This window comes from Sciurus vulgaris, assembly GCF_902686455.1.
Source record: "Sciurus vulgaris genome assembly, chromosome: 3".
Classification (NCBI taxonomy): domain Eukaryota; kingdom Metazoa; phylum Chordata; class Mammalia; order Rodentia; family Sciuridae; genus Sciurus; species Sciurus vulgaris.
This window is the reverse complement of record NC_136463.1, coordinates 12,627,660-12,646,050: the sequence shown is the minus strand read 5'-3', so window position 1 is coordinate 12,646,050 and position 18,391 is coordinate 12,627,660. Positions and strand designations below refer to the sequence as shown.

The 18,391-nt window shown below is 36.8% G+C and overlaps 1 protein-coding gene across 8 annotated transcripts in view; it reads left to right on the top strand.

Moving 5' to 3' along the window:
* The window catches only part of CEP112 (centrosomal protein 112), a gene marked incomplete at its 3' end in the record, with an annotated part of 475,585 nt that overhangs the window by 235,035 nt on the left and 222,159 nt on the right, over positions 1–18,391 (top strand). For all 8 annotated transcript variants that reach the window (XM_079131573.1, XM_079131569.1, XM_079131572.1 and 5 more), the window contains one exon: positions 5,433–5,615. In XM_079131573.1, the coding sequence (XP_078987699.1) occupies positions 5,433–5,615 (183 nt within the window). The remainder of the gene's footprint in view (positions 1–5,432; positions 5,616–18,391) is intronic.

Here is an 18,391-nt window from a genome sequence, read left to right as displayed (position 1 = left end):
ACTGATATTTTAAAGCAGGTTGTCTCTTGAACTATTAATTGGATGATCAATATAATTTTGATAAAATTCATAGTGTTTGAACTGTTATTTACCATGATTTATTAATTGATACTGAGGATTGAACCCAGGGGTGCTGTACCACTAGGCTACACCCCCAGAACTTTTTTTTTTTTGAAACACGGTCTCCTTAAGTTACTAAGACTGGCCCCAAACTTGGGATCCTCCTGCCTTAGCCTCCCAGTTCTCTGGGGTTACAGGTGAGCACCGCCACTCCCAGCTCATCTCTTTATTTTTAAAAAGTGTAGCCCATTTACAATAGTTTGTGATTTTCTTAGGTAATGGTCTCCACTGCCACTCCAGTCACTTGATCTGAGTGGAAGTAGATACTGGAACTGCCTTGGCATAGTGTTGAGAAAAAAATCAAATGTACCAGAAACGTGACAAGATGAGGGTGGTTTTGTCACTTTAGACCAGAGAACTCACTCCATCGGAGGGCCTAGAGTACTACCTTCAGTAGAGTACTGAGGTGCACGCTGCTGCTGGAGACACTGACACCACTGAGCAGTTGCATGGTAGAAGCATCCTCTGTGTTCCAGGGATGGTGGTATGAGATGCTGCTTTGGACCTTTCATCAGGATGGCAGGGTTCCACGGAGCAGACCCCATGTGGGGCACTCACTGTATGCTGGAAGGCAGGAGTGTTGCTGTCACTGCTTCGAGGCTAGCCTGGCTACCAGGGTGTCTTGCACTGTAGGGATCTGAGGTGACAGTGAGCAGGGTGTGGTGTTCTGGGAGAAGGTGGCCAGGCAGCCAGTGAGAGTACAAGTCGGCTGGAACTAGGTCAAGACCAAGTCCAGAGCTGGCCAGTGTGCTTTACATTGTGTACCACCTCAGGCGAAAACCATGGTCTTTTACGAGTGTTTAGATCTAAGTCAGTTCATAAACCCAGGCCCTTTTGTTTGAAGGGAGTCTGCATCCCTTGTTAAAGACCCAAGTCAGACCCCCACAAGGAACTGTGCCCCAAAAGGGAGCTGATGCCCTTTGACATGGTAACTGCACACAAAGAAGAAAGCACACATTCTGCCCACGTCTTATCTTCCAAAAATGACTATTGTTGATAATACTCCTAGTGAAATTATTACAGAGACATAAGGATAAGTAAATACAGAGACAAAAACAATTTTCTTAGAAACAGGACCATGCATGCTACATTTGCCATTTTATTATAATGTTTAATTTCAAAACTAGTTATATGTGATGGTAGAATGCATTTATGTACTTTGATATCATACATAAATGGGGTATAATTTCTCATTTTCCTAATTGTACTTGTTGTAGAATTATTGCTCCCTGTCGGGCAACAAGGTCCGATGTACCTCCTCAGGGCCTGCCTGAGGAGAATACGGGCTGAGCAGGATGATGAGTGTCAGTGGCAAAGGAAACACACCAGAGCTGGGAGGTCTGTCAGCGCACAAGGCACAGCAGGAATCTTGTTTATTGAGGAAATCACAGAGCTTTTATGTAGGGTGGGGGCTAGGTGGGAACCTTCAGCTTAAAGGTCAGTAAGGCATGGGAGGCTCATGCAGGTGAGAGTCCCATAGGACTACATGACAAGCACAAGCTGATCACGTTCGCGGAACTGTTGTTAACCAATCCCTGACGGTGGTCCGATTTATCGTCATTAACTATTGAAACCGCCATTGAGGCCTTGATCTTGCTCACTCGCCAGGGAGTAAGGAGTCAGCCTGAGTTAGTTAACGTGTTATTAGTCCCATCATAGAATCACATATATGTACATAAGGTAATGATGTCTGTTTCATTCTACTATCCTTCTTATTCCTATGCTCCCTCCCCTCCTTCACTCCCCTCTACCTAATCTAAAGTAACTCTCTTCTTCCCTATGCCCCCCCGCCCCTTATTGTGAATTAGTATCTGCATATCACATAAAACATTTGGCCTTTGGTTTTTTGGGGTTGGCTTAATTTTCCTACCACGATAGTTCAGCTCCATCCATTTACTGGCAAATGATATATATCCTCTATCTTTTAACAATTTACTAATGCCCTATTCCAGAGTTTGCTCTGTGTATTAGAGGGTGATTTCTTTCTTTTCTTTCTTTCTTTCTTTCTTTCTTTTTTTTTTTTTTTTGATGGGAACTCCACAGATGCCTGTGTTTTGTCAGAGAGAATCAGCCCAAATTTTTTACTTTCTCAGTTTTATTCATCTCTGGCCTACAGCCATTTTTACTTGACACAAGTGCTCTCCTCATCCCCCATCTAGGCAGAAGAAGGAGATGTGGACAGTATATCCTCAGTCCATTTCTCTCTAAAATTGGAGTATTTAAAAATATCGCTTAGAATTATTTCAAGTCACGAGTTCTACTTCTGCAGCACGGGGTTAAAATAAGTTGTCTCACCAAGTGATGTTATGATTTTTTTTTTTTTTTTTTGCTACCCCTTTTGAATTGAAATTTATGGTCAAGATATTATTTAAAAATGTTCAAGCCATATTTGCTGACACTATATTCACCATTAAACAGTGAGCAGGTCTTAAAATATAGATTCCAAGACTCCCAGAAACTTGGTAGTCTCTTAGCTGCATCTTTATCTTCCTGAGCACCTGAATGTGCTCCTGTTCTTGGGCACTTACTTGAAACATCTGTTGGAATGAGGATATTACCATCAGCTCTAAAATGATTCTAGTCTGTGATGGAAGACTGTGTTCTCAGAGACTTCAGAACTTCAAAACTTCACTGTTGAATTTAGGTTCAGAATGTATTAGAGTCACCATTAACTCTATAGACATTATTATTGGTTCACCCAAAGTACCTAGTAATCCAAGGTAAAGAAGATATACTACTTCCTTAAACTCTGAGATGTGCCCACAAGGAAGGGACCAAACTGGATGGTCTGAAGGACTCTTTTAACATTTGCTTACTTGGAAGGGGACAGGGACCAGTAAAACTTTAATTTTTAACACAGACTTACTTAGTGATGGTCTTAGTGGTTATGAATACCATTATCAAGATAGTCCAAGAATATTGGGGTTTTCCTCTGGACTCTACCTTTTATCTAGAAAAGACACCCTGGCAGAAGATGATGACAACAAGAAAACCTAGACTGAGACCAGAAAGGGCTCATAAGATCTGGAAGTTAGCCATGCAGTGTTGGACTAAGCAGATAAACCTCAACTATCTCACTTAAAAGACTTTAACAACCTTGAGATTTACTCATTAAGAAGAATCAATGGGCAACAGGCCCTGGCAAAATAACAAACTTATGAACTTAATAACTTATGAATATCTGTCTTTAGAGTTGAAAGTCTGTTTTAACAATTTCATTTTTTTATAGTTTTTTAATAAAATGAATAAACAAATTTGAACATGGGCAAGATCATTGTCCAATCTATAAGAACAATCAAGTTACTCAAATTAGAATGGTACTGTGGAAGTGCATTATTACTAGATCCTAAAATGATACGGCATCATTATAATGATTGTACATCTAGTCCTAATCATGTGTCTTGGGAGGGGGTATTCTGCAATTTTTCTGCTGTAATTATAGGTTATTTGGTAATTGTAAAATATTTGGCTTTTTTATCCATTTTAAGTCATATTCATTTTTTCCATTTTTTGAGACTTCTAAAGATCTCAGCTTAACTCTCCACCTTCAGAATTACACACACAAATGATTTTGGCTAAAGTTTATGATTTTATTATAATGACACTTGATAGTATAACACTGAGTGGAAATAATAATGTGTCCAAGAACTAAAAATATTCCAACTCAATAATTCATATCCTCAGCTGCTTGAAAAAGTGCTTGCTGTAATAATAATACCATTTTAATTTGTCTTGTGTTGGGATTAATGTTGTAGTTATATGAGTTGTATGTCTCAAAGAATAAAACACATTATTTTAAATAATCAAAGAAAACTGTACTACTTGGCATAATCTGTGCTTGAAGAAAATTTTTATACTATATTTTTCTTATATTGCCAACAGAATAATATGGGAGGAAAACCTAAATTTTAAACAAGTTCATGAGAAAACACCATCAGTCTCAGAGGCAAAATACATTTTTCCATATTATTTGTACATTATTTTTGTTCTGATAAGTGTATATGTTCAAGAGTTAGCATTCTTTTCTCCTAAATAGTACAACAATAGTATAATACAACTATAATGGTTAGAAATTTATTGTTAATTTTCCAACTCTCTAAGTCACAATAATAAAACATTTAGAAACCTGTTTTAAAGCACATTTAATTTGTGTTTTGATTCTTGATTTGCAGTTAGGAGATGAGATTTTCAAATTTCAAAAGAAAATAACTTCTGATATTTAGTGCAGCATGCATGCCTGGAGAAATGAATGCTATAGCTTTAAGATAAGGTAGTCTGGTGATTCATTGCAGGAAACAAGATCGATTTGGAGCAGGCTCCTACTGTTAGCTTTTTTGAAGATGGATTCTCACGCCGAAAATAACACAACATATTCTAGATAACAGCAGTTTTTCCCCCTGAAATCCACCAAAACTGAAGAAAAATCCAAGTGACTGTTCTTAGCAGCTGTGTGGCCTGGAGTTCACTGGGGAAGCTGGCTTCCTGCAGTCCCCTATTCATCACCTGCTTCAAAGACAGCCTGGCTGGCTATAGTTTGCAGGCCAGGTAGGGTGCCATTGTGCACAGGCTGGGAGGATTAATATCAAAGCTGCGGCAACCAGGCCCTTGGTCTCGGGCTGCCATTCAGTCTAGCAGGGAGAGGCTAAGACTGGCCAAGGTCACAGTCTCCAGTGTGGAGTGGACTGGGAAAGGATCTTGAGAATAGAATGCTTTTTATGAAATCATGGGGCAAGCTTGCAGCACAGCAGGTGCTCTTCTGGAAGACATAACATGTGTTTATAGTGCTGTACCGTGGCTGACAACGAGATAATAGAGCTTCGAAATTTATCATTTTATTTTTAAAAAGACAACTGTATATACAATAATCCAGATGCGTATATAGCTTAGATCTTTTATTTGAAAATCATAAAGAAAACTGGCTGATTTAATTGCTGCTTTTTATATCTATGTATTTAACAAAAAGCAAAGCGTACTGATTATTAACCGTTTACAACCATTGCTGATCAGTAATACTGGAATATTGGGGAGGAAATACCTAGCCTTCAACATAATTTTTTTTTCAATGTTCAGACATTCATGTCAACAGATTGCAAAAGGATTTCTTGAATATGCCCAACAGTCTTGAATATTAGGAGCTTTGGATAAAATCCCCCCCCCCCCACCAGATTGAGGGTATTTCAAGGGTGAGGTAATAATGACGCAAAAATAAAATTTTCAACTTGGACAAATTAGAGAAAAATTAAGCTGTCCATGAGTTGTCATGACGACAAGGATGTTCTGTTGATGAACTGTCCTCCTCATTGTCCAATCAGATAGTAGAGCTGAAGCTGGAGCATGAACAGGAGAAGACGCACCTATTACAGCAGCATAACGCGGAGAAGGGTAGCCTAGTCCGAGACCATGAACGGGAAATTGAAAACCTGGAGAAACAGCTTCGCGCTGCCAACATGGAGCACGAAAATCAAATTCAAGAGTTCAAGAAACGAGATGCACAGGTAATTACCAGTAATATTTGATAAAACGGGTATCTTTTTAAAAAGTCATCAGCGTTTAGTGTTTTCTTATTATTCTTGTTGATGCACGCTGTTTGATCATTTGCAAAACTGACATATAAATGTGATTTTTTTTCTGTTTTCTCCTCCCCACCTCCCCGTTTGGGGGATGAATAAGGCTTTAACTACAGAAACCACAGGTAGCCAGATTAAAAATCCCATGGCGCGCTATAACTTGGCCCCTTTCTTATAATCTTGTCTCAGCTCCTTTCATGATGGGTTTTTTTAAAGGTATCTACCCCTTACCCCTCCCCTCAGCCTTAGAAAATCCCTAAGAAATATATCAGCCTCACTCCTTGCTTTTTGTTTTAATCTCTGTAGGTAATCAAGCAGCTGTTTTCATATTTGCTTTTCCTCCCTAGTATTGCTTTTTTTCATGAGACTCTATTTGATTAGATCACTCAGATGGTAATTGATAAAGTGACTCCAGAGAAGGGCTATCTCCTATCAGGTCTGTTGCTTTTTCCTGCGTGCACATACACATGCCTCCCTGCCTCCATCTCTGTAGTCCCTGTTGGAAGCCATTTGGCAGAATAACCCCCAGCTGTGGCAGCATTTGACTCTTCAAACTTATGGATGAAATGTGCACTGTCAGCATGGAAAATTATCTTTATAAATTTCAGATGAAAAAGAATCTTATTGGGTATGTATCTTTGTGGTACAATACATTCTTTAGGGTATATATAATCAAGGGCCTTTAATGTATCCTCTTGAGGAGATTGCTGTGAAATTTTATTAAAGAAAAATTCAAGAGCAATTGACAACAATAAAAAGATAATTTTCTTTTCTAATAAAACCATATCATATACTAGGTCTAAATACTTCTTTTCCCATTGAAATCTAACCATACTAACCACACCACAGATAAGCTTTTCCCCCTATTTGTCCTTCCTCCCAAAATAATTTAATTTTCAAATAACAAAATAAATCTTTCATTGTGGTATATGTTTTAACAAGTCTGTAATTATCTAAGCATAAAAATGCTGCTAATTAAATAAGATGCTAATTTTTTGAGTGGAGAGCGGGAGGTAGTAAGGCAAAGAATGGGAGTTATTGGTTATTTTTCATTTGACCTTGGGTTGTCTTTTACTTTCAAAGAATAACTGGTGCAATATAAATATGTTCAGCACAGGTTTTTGCCAATGGTATTCATTTATGGGAAAATGATTTTCAGTTTGTTTTATGGAGGTGTGCTGATCTAAAAGGTAGTCATTATAGTAGCCATGGTACCAGGATAGTCAGATGGTTCCTGTTAAATCAACGCACATTATACTTTGCCATCAACCTCATTAGAGCCGTTAAAAAAATGTATGCTGGCCTTTTGATTTTCAGCCATACAATTTATTTAGAATACTCTCAAACCTGTGTTCTCCTTCAGACATGATGTTAAACCCTACCATTGTCTTCCCATGATAAAGAAGGAATATGGGGTCTGAATCAGTGTAGGATCTGTTTGCATAGTAAAATCAAATAATGGATACAATAAAATACATTAATTTACATAACTTCCTACCATTTTGGTGCTTGGTGGAAAGCCGATACAAGTGGAGGCCGAATTTAGAGGGAATCTTTGTGATTTTGCATACGCCGGATCTGCCATGTAGGGCGCGGTTCATCCAATCATAACAAAAGGGAAATTTTAGAATTACTATGTATAATTAAGCCACAGCGACAGTATAATATGGTTATTAATTGAATTTCTTCTCATTAAAATATTAAGTAAGAGTGCTATATGACCTCTTCAAATGTTGTAGTTTAGAATGTTTCTCGTTTTTTGTGTCTTTCTTGGAACGTTTTACTAATTAGAATTGCTGTCATGAGAATTCCAGTAAGCAATGGAAACATAGGCTAAATGCATTCTTGGCCAAAATGAAAATAATTTTGTATATGTTGTACTTAGTTGTTTTTAGAAAATACAGTATTTAAAAATTCATCAATATTATATTTTAAAGATTTTTAGCATGTATACCAAAATGCTAATAATTTCTGTTTATCTTCCCTTGTTCATTGAGGTCATTAATTCAAAGTTTTATTCAGGTAAGCCCTAAATTTCAAACTATAGCTCTTCATGATTGTGGTCTAAATAGTCTTTTGTATAATTTAGGTATTGAATTCCATTCACAGATGGCAAAAAACCCAAAATGGGCATATGTTTTCAAAACAGAAGATATTTTTAAATTGTCTGTTATATGATGCAGCATAAACATATACATCTTAAATAGTAGATTGTGTAATTTTTAATTTTAGTTTCAGAGAGATTTGATTTTCAGTTACTGTTCCAGTTTAGCACTGGAGGCCATTTTGTAAAAAGGACTACTTGAAATTCTTAACCAAAAGAGGACCAGTACAATGTCTGTTGGGGTACTATGCTTTGTTTGCTGCTTTCCTTCCATCAGATTCTTAAGTGAGGGTGATATCCTAAAAATCTATTTTTGACTTCTTCCAAATATGTGATATAATTGTGTGCTGATAAGAGAGTCATTATTATATAGTTACCTACATTAAGGTAAATCATACCAACTGGGAATTCCCTTTTGGTGAATATGTTTTACAATTATAGGTTATTTATTCTAATAATTGCTATTTTACAGAATAGTATAAGATACAGTAATGCATCTAAGGACAATTAAACATTTTCCCCAATTCATTTGGTATAGTTACTTGATTATCCTATATGCATATTATATTTTGGGCATAATATTTTGATTTTCAATGGCAGGATATATTATGTCATATAATATGTGTATATAACCACATTTGATAAAATGCACATTAAATTTTATCACCCTCTTGTAATATGTTCATGATTGTTTAAGTAAATGTATCAGATCAGTAGAAATGAAGGCATAGAAATTTATAACTCATTGTTATAAATTTTTCTCATTTATTAGAATCCTCTTATTGAAATTATTTTGGACAATGATTTGATTGATTTTATCACATTTTTAATATGAAGAAAGTTTATAAATATTAGCTTCTTCTAAAATGTCTGTACTGTATGTAATTCTTGTTTTGCTTTTGTGCTGTGCTATAATGAGAGAATATCCACTTTATCTTGTTGAATTTGAAGAAAAATACAACATAGGTCCCTTCATACCTTAGTTGTCCTTTCCAGACCCTGACCCATTTAGAGACTGCTTGCTTTTTTATGTTTGTTGCCTATGTGAATGGTATATATGAATACTGTATGACCGTTACATAGAACCTTTGTGATCCGCCCCAGAAGTGATGTCACCATCTAGGACAGCTATGGGACCTATTGCAGTACAGAAAGACCAAGGAGTCAGGGTAACCAGCAGCTGTTGTGAACCACCCTTGGTATCTTGTAAATTGAGTATGGCATCCTTGGAGAAGGTTATCAGCTGTATCTAAAAGTGCATTGAACTTAACATTTGTTTATGTTCTAGGGGTCTTGTATAACACTGGCATCTAAATGCCTTTGATTCCTTAAGCTGAGAATTGTGATTCTAATCATGATTCAATAATTTTTGCATAGTAAGTGGACAAATCATCTTGATTTTACTATATTGATTTCACACTAAGAGGCTGAATTTATCACTGATTCTAAAATGTAAAATTTGTCGTCTTCTCTACTTAGGGGTTTTCTAAAGAGATTTTTTTAAAATTAGGTTTTAATGATATTGTGTTACTTTCCATGAATTTGAAAATATGGGCATGAGATGTAAATCTCCATTTATAAACCTGGTGTGTGTGTATTCTTTCAGTGGAGTAAGCATTGCTGCCATTCTTCTAGGGTTACTAAAAGGACCAATTAACAGTATGTATGGTCTGAACATCAGTGGAATACTTTCCTATGTACATGGTCTTTGAGCTTGGTAGTATTTTTCTATTGAGAGTATTTGATTATAATTTCTTTATATGCCTACTACTTTCAAAAGGGATTTAATGCAACATTTTATAATAAACATGCACTTAAATATAACAGAAACTAATAATTAATCAGTAGATGACATTATCCATATTATAAAATGTATACTTTAAAAAATACTGGGGCTGGGGAGATAGCTCAGTCAGTAGAGTGCTTGCCTGGTAAGCACAAGGCCCTGGTTTCGATCCCCAGCACACCCCCAAAAAAATACTATAGTTTCGTGTAAGTTTTACCTTGATACTTGCCTAGAAGCCACAGCAAAGAAGGAAACATGATGAATTATGTGATTCTGTTTATGCAATGAAAGATATGAAAACTTTTTCCCTAGCTCTCAGTACTAAGAGAAATTTAGGAAATGGGACTAAATATAAAGAATATTGACCTGTAACTGATGATATTTTTGCATATTTAAACATTCACAAATAAACTCTGTTGGGAAAACTTTAAATTCCTTAAATGCTTTCATAAAATGTAATAAATTTTATATTAATGTGCCGAACTTTCATTTTAATTTATTGAGACTACCATTATTCTCAGAAAACAAAGCTTCTTTGAGAGATATAATTTTATAGATACTATAAATCCTAAGAAGTACATTTTAAGTCACAAGCTTAGCAAATTCTAGTACCATCATTTTATCACTGTTCTTGGAACCTTACAAATTATCTTTAAAAATTAGAAACATGGCTGAGATTAGAAATAGTTTAGAAGCTGATGCCCTAATGTTAATTTTCAAGTGTGTTACTCTCTATCTCATGTCAGATTCTCTTGTCCTCTGAATTTATATTATGAAAAACTATAATAAGAAATTTAAAAAATCAAATGATAATTCATTCCAGGAATAAAAGATTTTTGTATCTTTACTAAAATGGCTCATGGAACCCTACCTGCCTAACCAGAATAGTATTTCATCATCAATATTTACTCATTACTATAATTTATTTTGTTCTGAGGTAGTAAAGATTTTTATTTCTTAGGATCAGACTGAAGTGATTGCTTGGAAAAACTCCATTACGGGGACTATACTTTCACCCTAACCTGTGAGGCTCTTCCTGTCGACCCTGGCAACCCTGCTTTTGTTTCCCTTTTCTCCCTGTTGATGCACAGTTGCATCAGGGTGGTTGCCTGGTGCTCCAGCTGTGTACACACCAAACTGTGACACTTACGCCTGATGTGCCCAGTTATTTGTATTAGAGAGAAAGTGGACTCGAAGTGTGTTTTAAGTATTAAGGGGGTTTTGCTGCAGTGGACCAGTCATTAGAAGTTTGGCGGGAAAGACTTTTAATGCTTTACATTTATTTTGCCAAAAGAAAGACCTTGGGGGCAGACTCCTGATAAAACCACACATTACAATTTTCTGGGTATTTTCATTAGATGAGGTTTTATCGTATTTTCTAACTGCTGTATTTAAAATAGCCCAAGAACTTTGTATACATTTGAAATAGAAATAAAGGTTTTCCTAACTAGGCTATTTTTAAAAACCTATGGTGGAAATACTGTTTTTCTGACACCAAATCATAGGTCAGATAGAATTTATCAAATACAGAAGGGCAAAAGTCCTCCTCATATTTTTGCATAGACACACACTGAAAGAAAGATTTAATTTATTAGTATCCAGGAGTGATGTCTCATAGTATTACATGATACTTACAATATGCTTATATTATTTATGTATTGTCATATAAGTTAATATATATAGGAATGTTATTTTCTTATGTGCTTAACCAGGAGAAAATATAAGAAAGTGCCATTTCAAGTAAAGCTTGTTTTTGTAGGTCACCAGCTTCTTTTTCTATTATAATTCTAAAAATTCTATAGTTTACTTTCATTTTACAAACACAAAAGTAGCAAATATGCCTATAATTAAACTATTATAAGTAATTCACCTTGGTCCTCATGATGGAGAAAATTAAGTTTAAAACAAAAATACAGGCTGATAAAGAAAATTGATTCCTCTAAGAAGGATCCATTTGTAGAAATATCATACAGTCTATCTGTAGCCCTGTGCATAGTTTTTAAATGTGGTAGTTACCATGGAAACCACCTCCTATGGTATGTGGTCCACTTTTAGCTCAAGAATATTCCTTTAAAGGCAAACCTCCCAAATAATAACATGTAAAGTATTCCCTTTGAATTAGCAATTTTGTATCACCTAACAATGATTTCTTAAAAAAAAAAAAAACAACTCTTTTGTTCTCATTAGACTTAATGAATTTCTTTAGAAATATTAAAATTATTCTTGCAAAAGAGGTAATTAAATGCTGCAGATACTTTAAATACAGAGTATAATGTGATCACTCTGCATTGGTGAAAATCTGGAGGGTTGCAGGAAGCCAGGAGTCATTGTATACAGGTTGTCCTGCAAAGCTGAAGGTTTTAGTTGTATCAATTATCTAAGTATCTTGAAATAATAGAGTCAGATTAAGGAATCTAAAGAGAGGACTACATCCAGTTGTTTTCAATTTATAGATAAAGAACCTAAAGATTCAAGGACACATCATGCTCCAGGTCATACAACTAGCTAATCAGAACCTCTTTATCTTAAAGCAGTGATCTTTCTTGATTTCACAGCCTCCTCCAAGAAAGGTTTTAGGTTTTTGGAAATATTTGGACATGGCAAAAAAAAGAGTGTGAATCTTTGCGTGGCACAGGAGAGACACTGTTCCTCTTTGTTCCCTGTGCTGAGCAGTAACTGCTTGCATCTCTTTCTGTGGTTTGTCATACTTGATGTTGCTACAAAGTCATAATTCAATAATGCTGTTTTATTTCCACTTAGTAACTAGTACCTCACAGAACAGGACTGCATTTTCATGTTTGTGTACATTTGACAGCAGCAGCAGCAACAATAACAACTAATATTTACCGTGTGCCTCTTGTGTACTGAGCTCTTTGCTAGGTCCTTTCGTTGTGTTATCTCAAGAAAATCTATCTGTGAAAATGAAATTTTCTTCCTGTAAACTCTTATTTTGACCTTCCTACCTGAACCAGAGGATGGTCCATTTTATTGATGAGAGAAAATTCAGAAAACAGAAATAAACTGTTCAAAGTTATACAACTAGTAGTTAGTGCAGCTGGGACTCTTGGCAAAGTCTCCTGCACCATGTGTCTCCTGTGTCAGAGCACGTTGTCACTGAATTTTATGTATCCTCACAGGTCCATTTTATTTCCAATTTTGGATCATCCATGTAGTACTAGATTTAAAGAAGTAACTCATAACTCAGACTATGTAAGTCCAAATCAAGTTTTAGCCAGTAGTTTTAATCTTTCTCTTAAACCACAATCGGGGAACATTTTCTCTCTGTGTGTGTGTGTGTGTGTGTGTGTGTGTGTGTGTGTGTGTGTGTGTGTGTTCTCTGTCTTTGTCTCTCTGTCAGTCTGTTTCTCCCTCTCTCTCTCTTGCCATACTGGGAATCATACTCAGGGGTGCTATCAAACTCAGGGGTGCTTTACTACTTAGCTACATTCCTACCCTGCTCCCCACTTTTTTGAGGTAGGGTCTCACTAACTGCTAAGACTGTCTTCAAATTTACGATCCTCCTACCTCAGCCTCCTGAGTTGCTGGGATTATAGGAATGTGCCACCAGACCCATCCCATTTCCTGATTTTGAGATAAAATGAACTATGAAGAGATGTGCATTTCTTAATATTTTCTTTGGAATTTATCTTCTCACAACTTTCAGAATTTGTAGAATGGAAAAATGAATGTGAAGTAGTTTCACTTCTGGTTGTCATAGTTTACTAAAATATAAAGGTATGTCCACAGTAAGACCCAATAAGGTTTAGGTCAATGTGACATACCAGTCTTTGTAGAAACTGCATAGGAATTTGCATTTGAATACTGGTGATGTATGGTTTGTTATGAATGGTTTGTTATGGGTAGATGTCTGTTAGATTCACATATTAATTTGGAATATTACATATGATCCATTTATTTTATGGAATGAATTCTGTGTTCATATTTTTTTTTCCTAAGGAAATCTAAGTTAGAATTTTATTACGACAAAAGCTAGTTAAAATCTTTTAGAAATATGGTCAAAGGTGGTGTAGTAAATTATCACTTTTTTTTCCATGAAAAATACAAGGAATAATTAGTGTGTTTATTTTAGACTCCTTAAAAACAACTTATGTTGATGTAGTTGTGACTTAATTCTAGAGGCATTTTGGTCAAAATTAAAGGTCTAAGATAAATTTTTAAACAGTGTATGTTCCAGCATCAGTCGTTCTTCTATATGCTGCATGGGTCCATTGAGAAAGGGAACGTGCCTTTCATTAGTTACTTCTTACATACGGTTCTTCCTTCATGTTCTCACCCTGCTGCCACAGTGAAATTACTGGGAATATCGGCAGAAACTATCTTTGAGGAAATACTGAATGAATAACTTTTCTCCTTAGGGGTCTTAGAAAATCCATTTTGGATTTCCAACCCAGTCTGTTCTGTAGGAAACATGGCTGGAGCCTTCATTTACATATTTGAGGTAATTTTTTGTGACAGAGAGGTTGAAGCCAGAGTGCAAGAAATGATTGGCAAAATGATGATATCATCGAATGTTCAAAGAGCTGGCAAATTGAAGCTTATTAAGTTGTCATTTTGTCTTCCATTCAGGACTAATTGGAATCATGCCTAGTTGCATGGTATAAATGATAGTTAACACCTGAGTTTTCTTCATGACAAAAATGACAGAAATTGATGTTAGGGAGACCTAAAACTCCTATTTGAAGAGGGAAGCAAGGCATTACACAAAAATAATAACCTTTAATATTTGTATGCAGAAAATATTTGAAAAATATTGTCCTTAAGTGATTTTAAATTTAAAATTTTTAGATAATGATAATTGGCCTAATTGATGCCCAAAATATTGAAATTGGTGGGTTAATGTGAAACTTGAGATAAGTTTTTGAGTTGAAACTAACATTAAAATTCAGTGAAAAAATTATTACACTGTTCTAATAATAATTTTAAATTGCTTCCTGACTCCTCTAGTAGTTTTGGATATTTGTGTCCTAAAAGGTTGGGAAAGATCACAAGAAATCACAAACAAACAATACAAAATGAGATTTCTGGAGTTTGAAAATGTGTTATTTGTCCAGTCCATTTGGATTTGTTTTGCTTAAGTATGAAATCAAGGCCTGAAAGTGTTAGTGATATTTGAATATGAGTTAATGGTGCCCTCAGAGAATGAAGTTGACCACATTATGTGGCCTGGACCAGGGTCTCTTTCCTTGTGTGTAGGGACAGTTAAAATATAGCTTCAGTCTTGAAGGGTGTGTGTGTCCCTCCCACTGATATAGTGACTCTGTCACACAGAGGAGCTCTTCGTGAACAGGGGACCAACAGTCTGGTTGACTCAGTGTCTCAGAACCAGGGACTTTTCCAGTGAGAGACTCGGAAGTTGCAGGTTTTTTCAAAGGTTAAAATGAGATTGATGATTAGTTTGTTTGTTCCTTAAAACAATACTTTTAATGATCCAATTTATTTTTTTATTTGCAAAGATGTTATTCAGTGTGCAAAATGCCTATGTCCACAAATGTTTCTTGAAAATCAAAGTGTTTGAAATGTAAATGTTATCTTCACTTGTGGGCAAGTTGTTCAATAGTCCCAGAAAGAATGATGTTGGCATGTGTAGCAGGAGTGAAATGTGAGGGTTGAAATCTTTTGCCCCTCAGTTATTCAAAAATTACTGAGGCTGTCACTATGCAGAAGTCATGAATTCAAGAGACAATGTGTTGTAAGCTGTCCTATAATGGTGTTTCAGACTTTGGAAATGTAATCTTGGACTTTGGTCTCTGCGACCATTTCTAGTGATATGCAATTTAAAAAAAAATCATCTTCTATTGCCAACAATATTAAATTAAAATTAAATTAAAACAACATTAATTAATTAATTAATTAAATTAAAACAACATTCAATCAGAATAATAGAATAAATCTTATCATGAAAATTATCATTATCCTGATTACTCTGAAATCTCATTGTTCCATATTGATATTGAAAAAAATGGAACTCAGTGGCTTAAAAATTTTATAGTTATGACTTTTCAGATGATACATGAATCAGATTTATAAAATAAAATGTATCTCCATTTAAGTTTTCCTATTAGGAAGAATTATGTATATGGAATTTTCTTGACTTCAGCTTTCAACTTGATTAATTTATGCTATTAAGATGTTTTGAGTGCCTACTCTGTGCCAGGCCCCAGGCTCACTATGGCAGTGAAATTGGAGGCTGGGTAACCAGCTGGAGTCGTCTTAGAGGTGATGAGGGCCTTAGCTAAGGTGGTGGAGGAAATGGATGTGGCAGTGAGGGAGAGAGAAGAGACCCAGAGCTGTTGTTTGACAGGCCATTTAGGTGTTGATGCCACTTAAATAAGTGAGAATGTGGGGCTGGAGTTCGAGAGACTTCTCCATCCCCACTGGAAATCATGACTTGAGAATCACAAGCATGGTCTATACTGTATACCTACCTATGTGAAGGCAAGATCTCTGTCATGGGGAGGTGGAGGGAATGAGAGTAGGAGACACTGCTTAAAGGGAAGGTGGGCATGAACACTGAGAAAGCGGGTCAGGAGAGCGATAAAGAGAACCAAGAGGAAGTGGTATTTCAGGAGGCAGGAAAACAAAGCCCAAACAATAGTGCCTAACTCCTAAGTTGTTCTAAGAATTTGAAATGGGCAAATTTTTGGAATACCCTATCAACATTAGCTTGTTGTTTTTTGCAACAGAAACATACCACTGCACTGGGCAAACAACCTATAAAGACTGGCTTTTCCTCATGTCATTCTGCATGGGGACATGCACTTTGAGTTCAGGGAGTTTATGAGAGAGATGAGAACATGAGACTCAGATGAATAAAGCAAACTGGGCCCTTAGTGGCCAAGTTAGGTTGATTGGTAGGTGGGCACATTAGTAATGTGGGGAGGACCTGCTGAACACCCAGCACAGCATCTCCAGTCTCCCTGGTGTGGCGGAGAACAGTGAGGCTTCAGACAGGGAGAATTTTGCCAATGTTGGGTACTGAGAAGGACTTCACATCTTACCTAAAGACAAGATTGACTGTCAGGATCACCCAATAAGCCACAAACTCATTTCTGGGAGGAAAAAGAAACAGGGCTTTCCTGAACCTAGGAGCCAAGAGTATGAGGATCTAAGGTTCGAGGGAGAACATATCTAGTATCAGCTGACAGGTGAGGAGGCCACGAAGTGGGTGGAAGCCCTTCCCTGAAGGGTCTTGCCAGGCAATTTGGCAAGTGGAAAAAACATTACACATGAAGTGGTTGCTGTTATCTGCTCATCTGTCCCGTACCCCCAGGCAGAAGGCTGTGGGTCCGAGGGAACTAGTGAAGTCTTCATGAAAGGAAGGATCTGAACAACATTGAGCTGAAGGAGAAGGAAAAAAAAATAGAAGTTCTAGATACTATATTGTGAAGTTGTTTTCGATTATATTATGCTCATCAAATTGAAATCCATTATTCTAGAGAAGTGGAAATTTTGATGGATGAAAAAAAAATAAAAGAAGGAAGATGGATATTGTAGGAATATGCCTTCCTGTGGGAGTTTGAGTCTAAAAATTTGGACATGTGGAGATGGGTGGCAAGAGAAAAGGGGTGAATGCAAACAACGAGGTAGGAAGATGTTCAAGGCAAGTTTCACCTGCCCTGCAGTTATGCCTGGGGTTAGTGAGGCCCAAACTGTCATCACCTAGAGACCCCAAAGAGGAGACAGGCCCTCCTTTAGGGAAACAAACCCCAGATACTCCTATCCTCGTAGAATGCCTGGGGCAAGTGGGAAGGTGACTGGTCAGCTTCTTCAGGGTCAGGTTGTAGGCCTGCTCAGTCACACCCCTGTACCCCTTCTGCTAAGCTGCCTCCATGGCTGTCCTTGCAGAATTGGGCTGACGGTCAGCTGTCAGAAGGCAACAGGTGCGCCTTGCAGGGTTCAGTGAGCTGAGCAGTGGCCATTTGAGTCCAGCATAAGGAGGGGTGATGCTTATGAGCCCTTGGTCTTGGAACAGTGGGATATTTCAATACCCACTTTGAAAATAATGTTTTCATTAAAATGTGATTTTTTGTATATAGAAATGTAAACATTTTCAATTAGAAATGACCCAATTTTAATTTTTCTTTATATCATCTGGTTTGAGAAAGGAAATTAAGCACATATTATATGCCACACACTTTCTGTGCTCTCTGGGAGAGGGTGGACATTATCTTGCTCTCCACAGACAGGGAGGCAGACCCACGCTGTGCAGCCCTTAGGGAAAAGCTAGGATTTGAATCCACATCTGTCATGGAGAGCCCATGAACTCTCTCCCCTGCACCCCTCATGGATGTAAATTATGGGCATCCCTATTGGTAGGAAAACCCATTTTTGCTACTCCTCACTAGCGACTTGTTGTTAACATTCATAAATATCGTGAGGGTAATTTCACAGAACAAATCGAATTGACATGTCAGAACTACTTAGAAGGGCAAATACTCTGAGTCCCTCCCCCAAATCTTAGTAAAGTGTTCCTCAGCATTTTGCACTGGCTATGACAGCTCTTTCTTTTTGAGTAGACATTAATATCATACTGCAGTTATGGCTGCCAACCACCCCGCCTCCCCATGCAGCCCTTTCTCTTCTGAACCCTGTGGTAGCCTATGGTTGTTTAGATTGAGCTCAGGAATGTTTTTAAACATTAATTTGGTTTGACATGACTTGGTGCACAAATTAATTATTCAGGCACATATTGTTCCATGTACATGAAAAGAATGAAATTGTAGTGAATCGCATTTTAACTACCACATGTGAATTGTAATGTTACTAGCAATCAGACTATTAAAGAACAAAAGC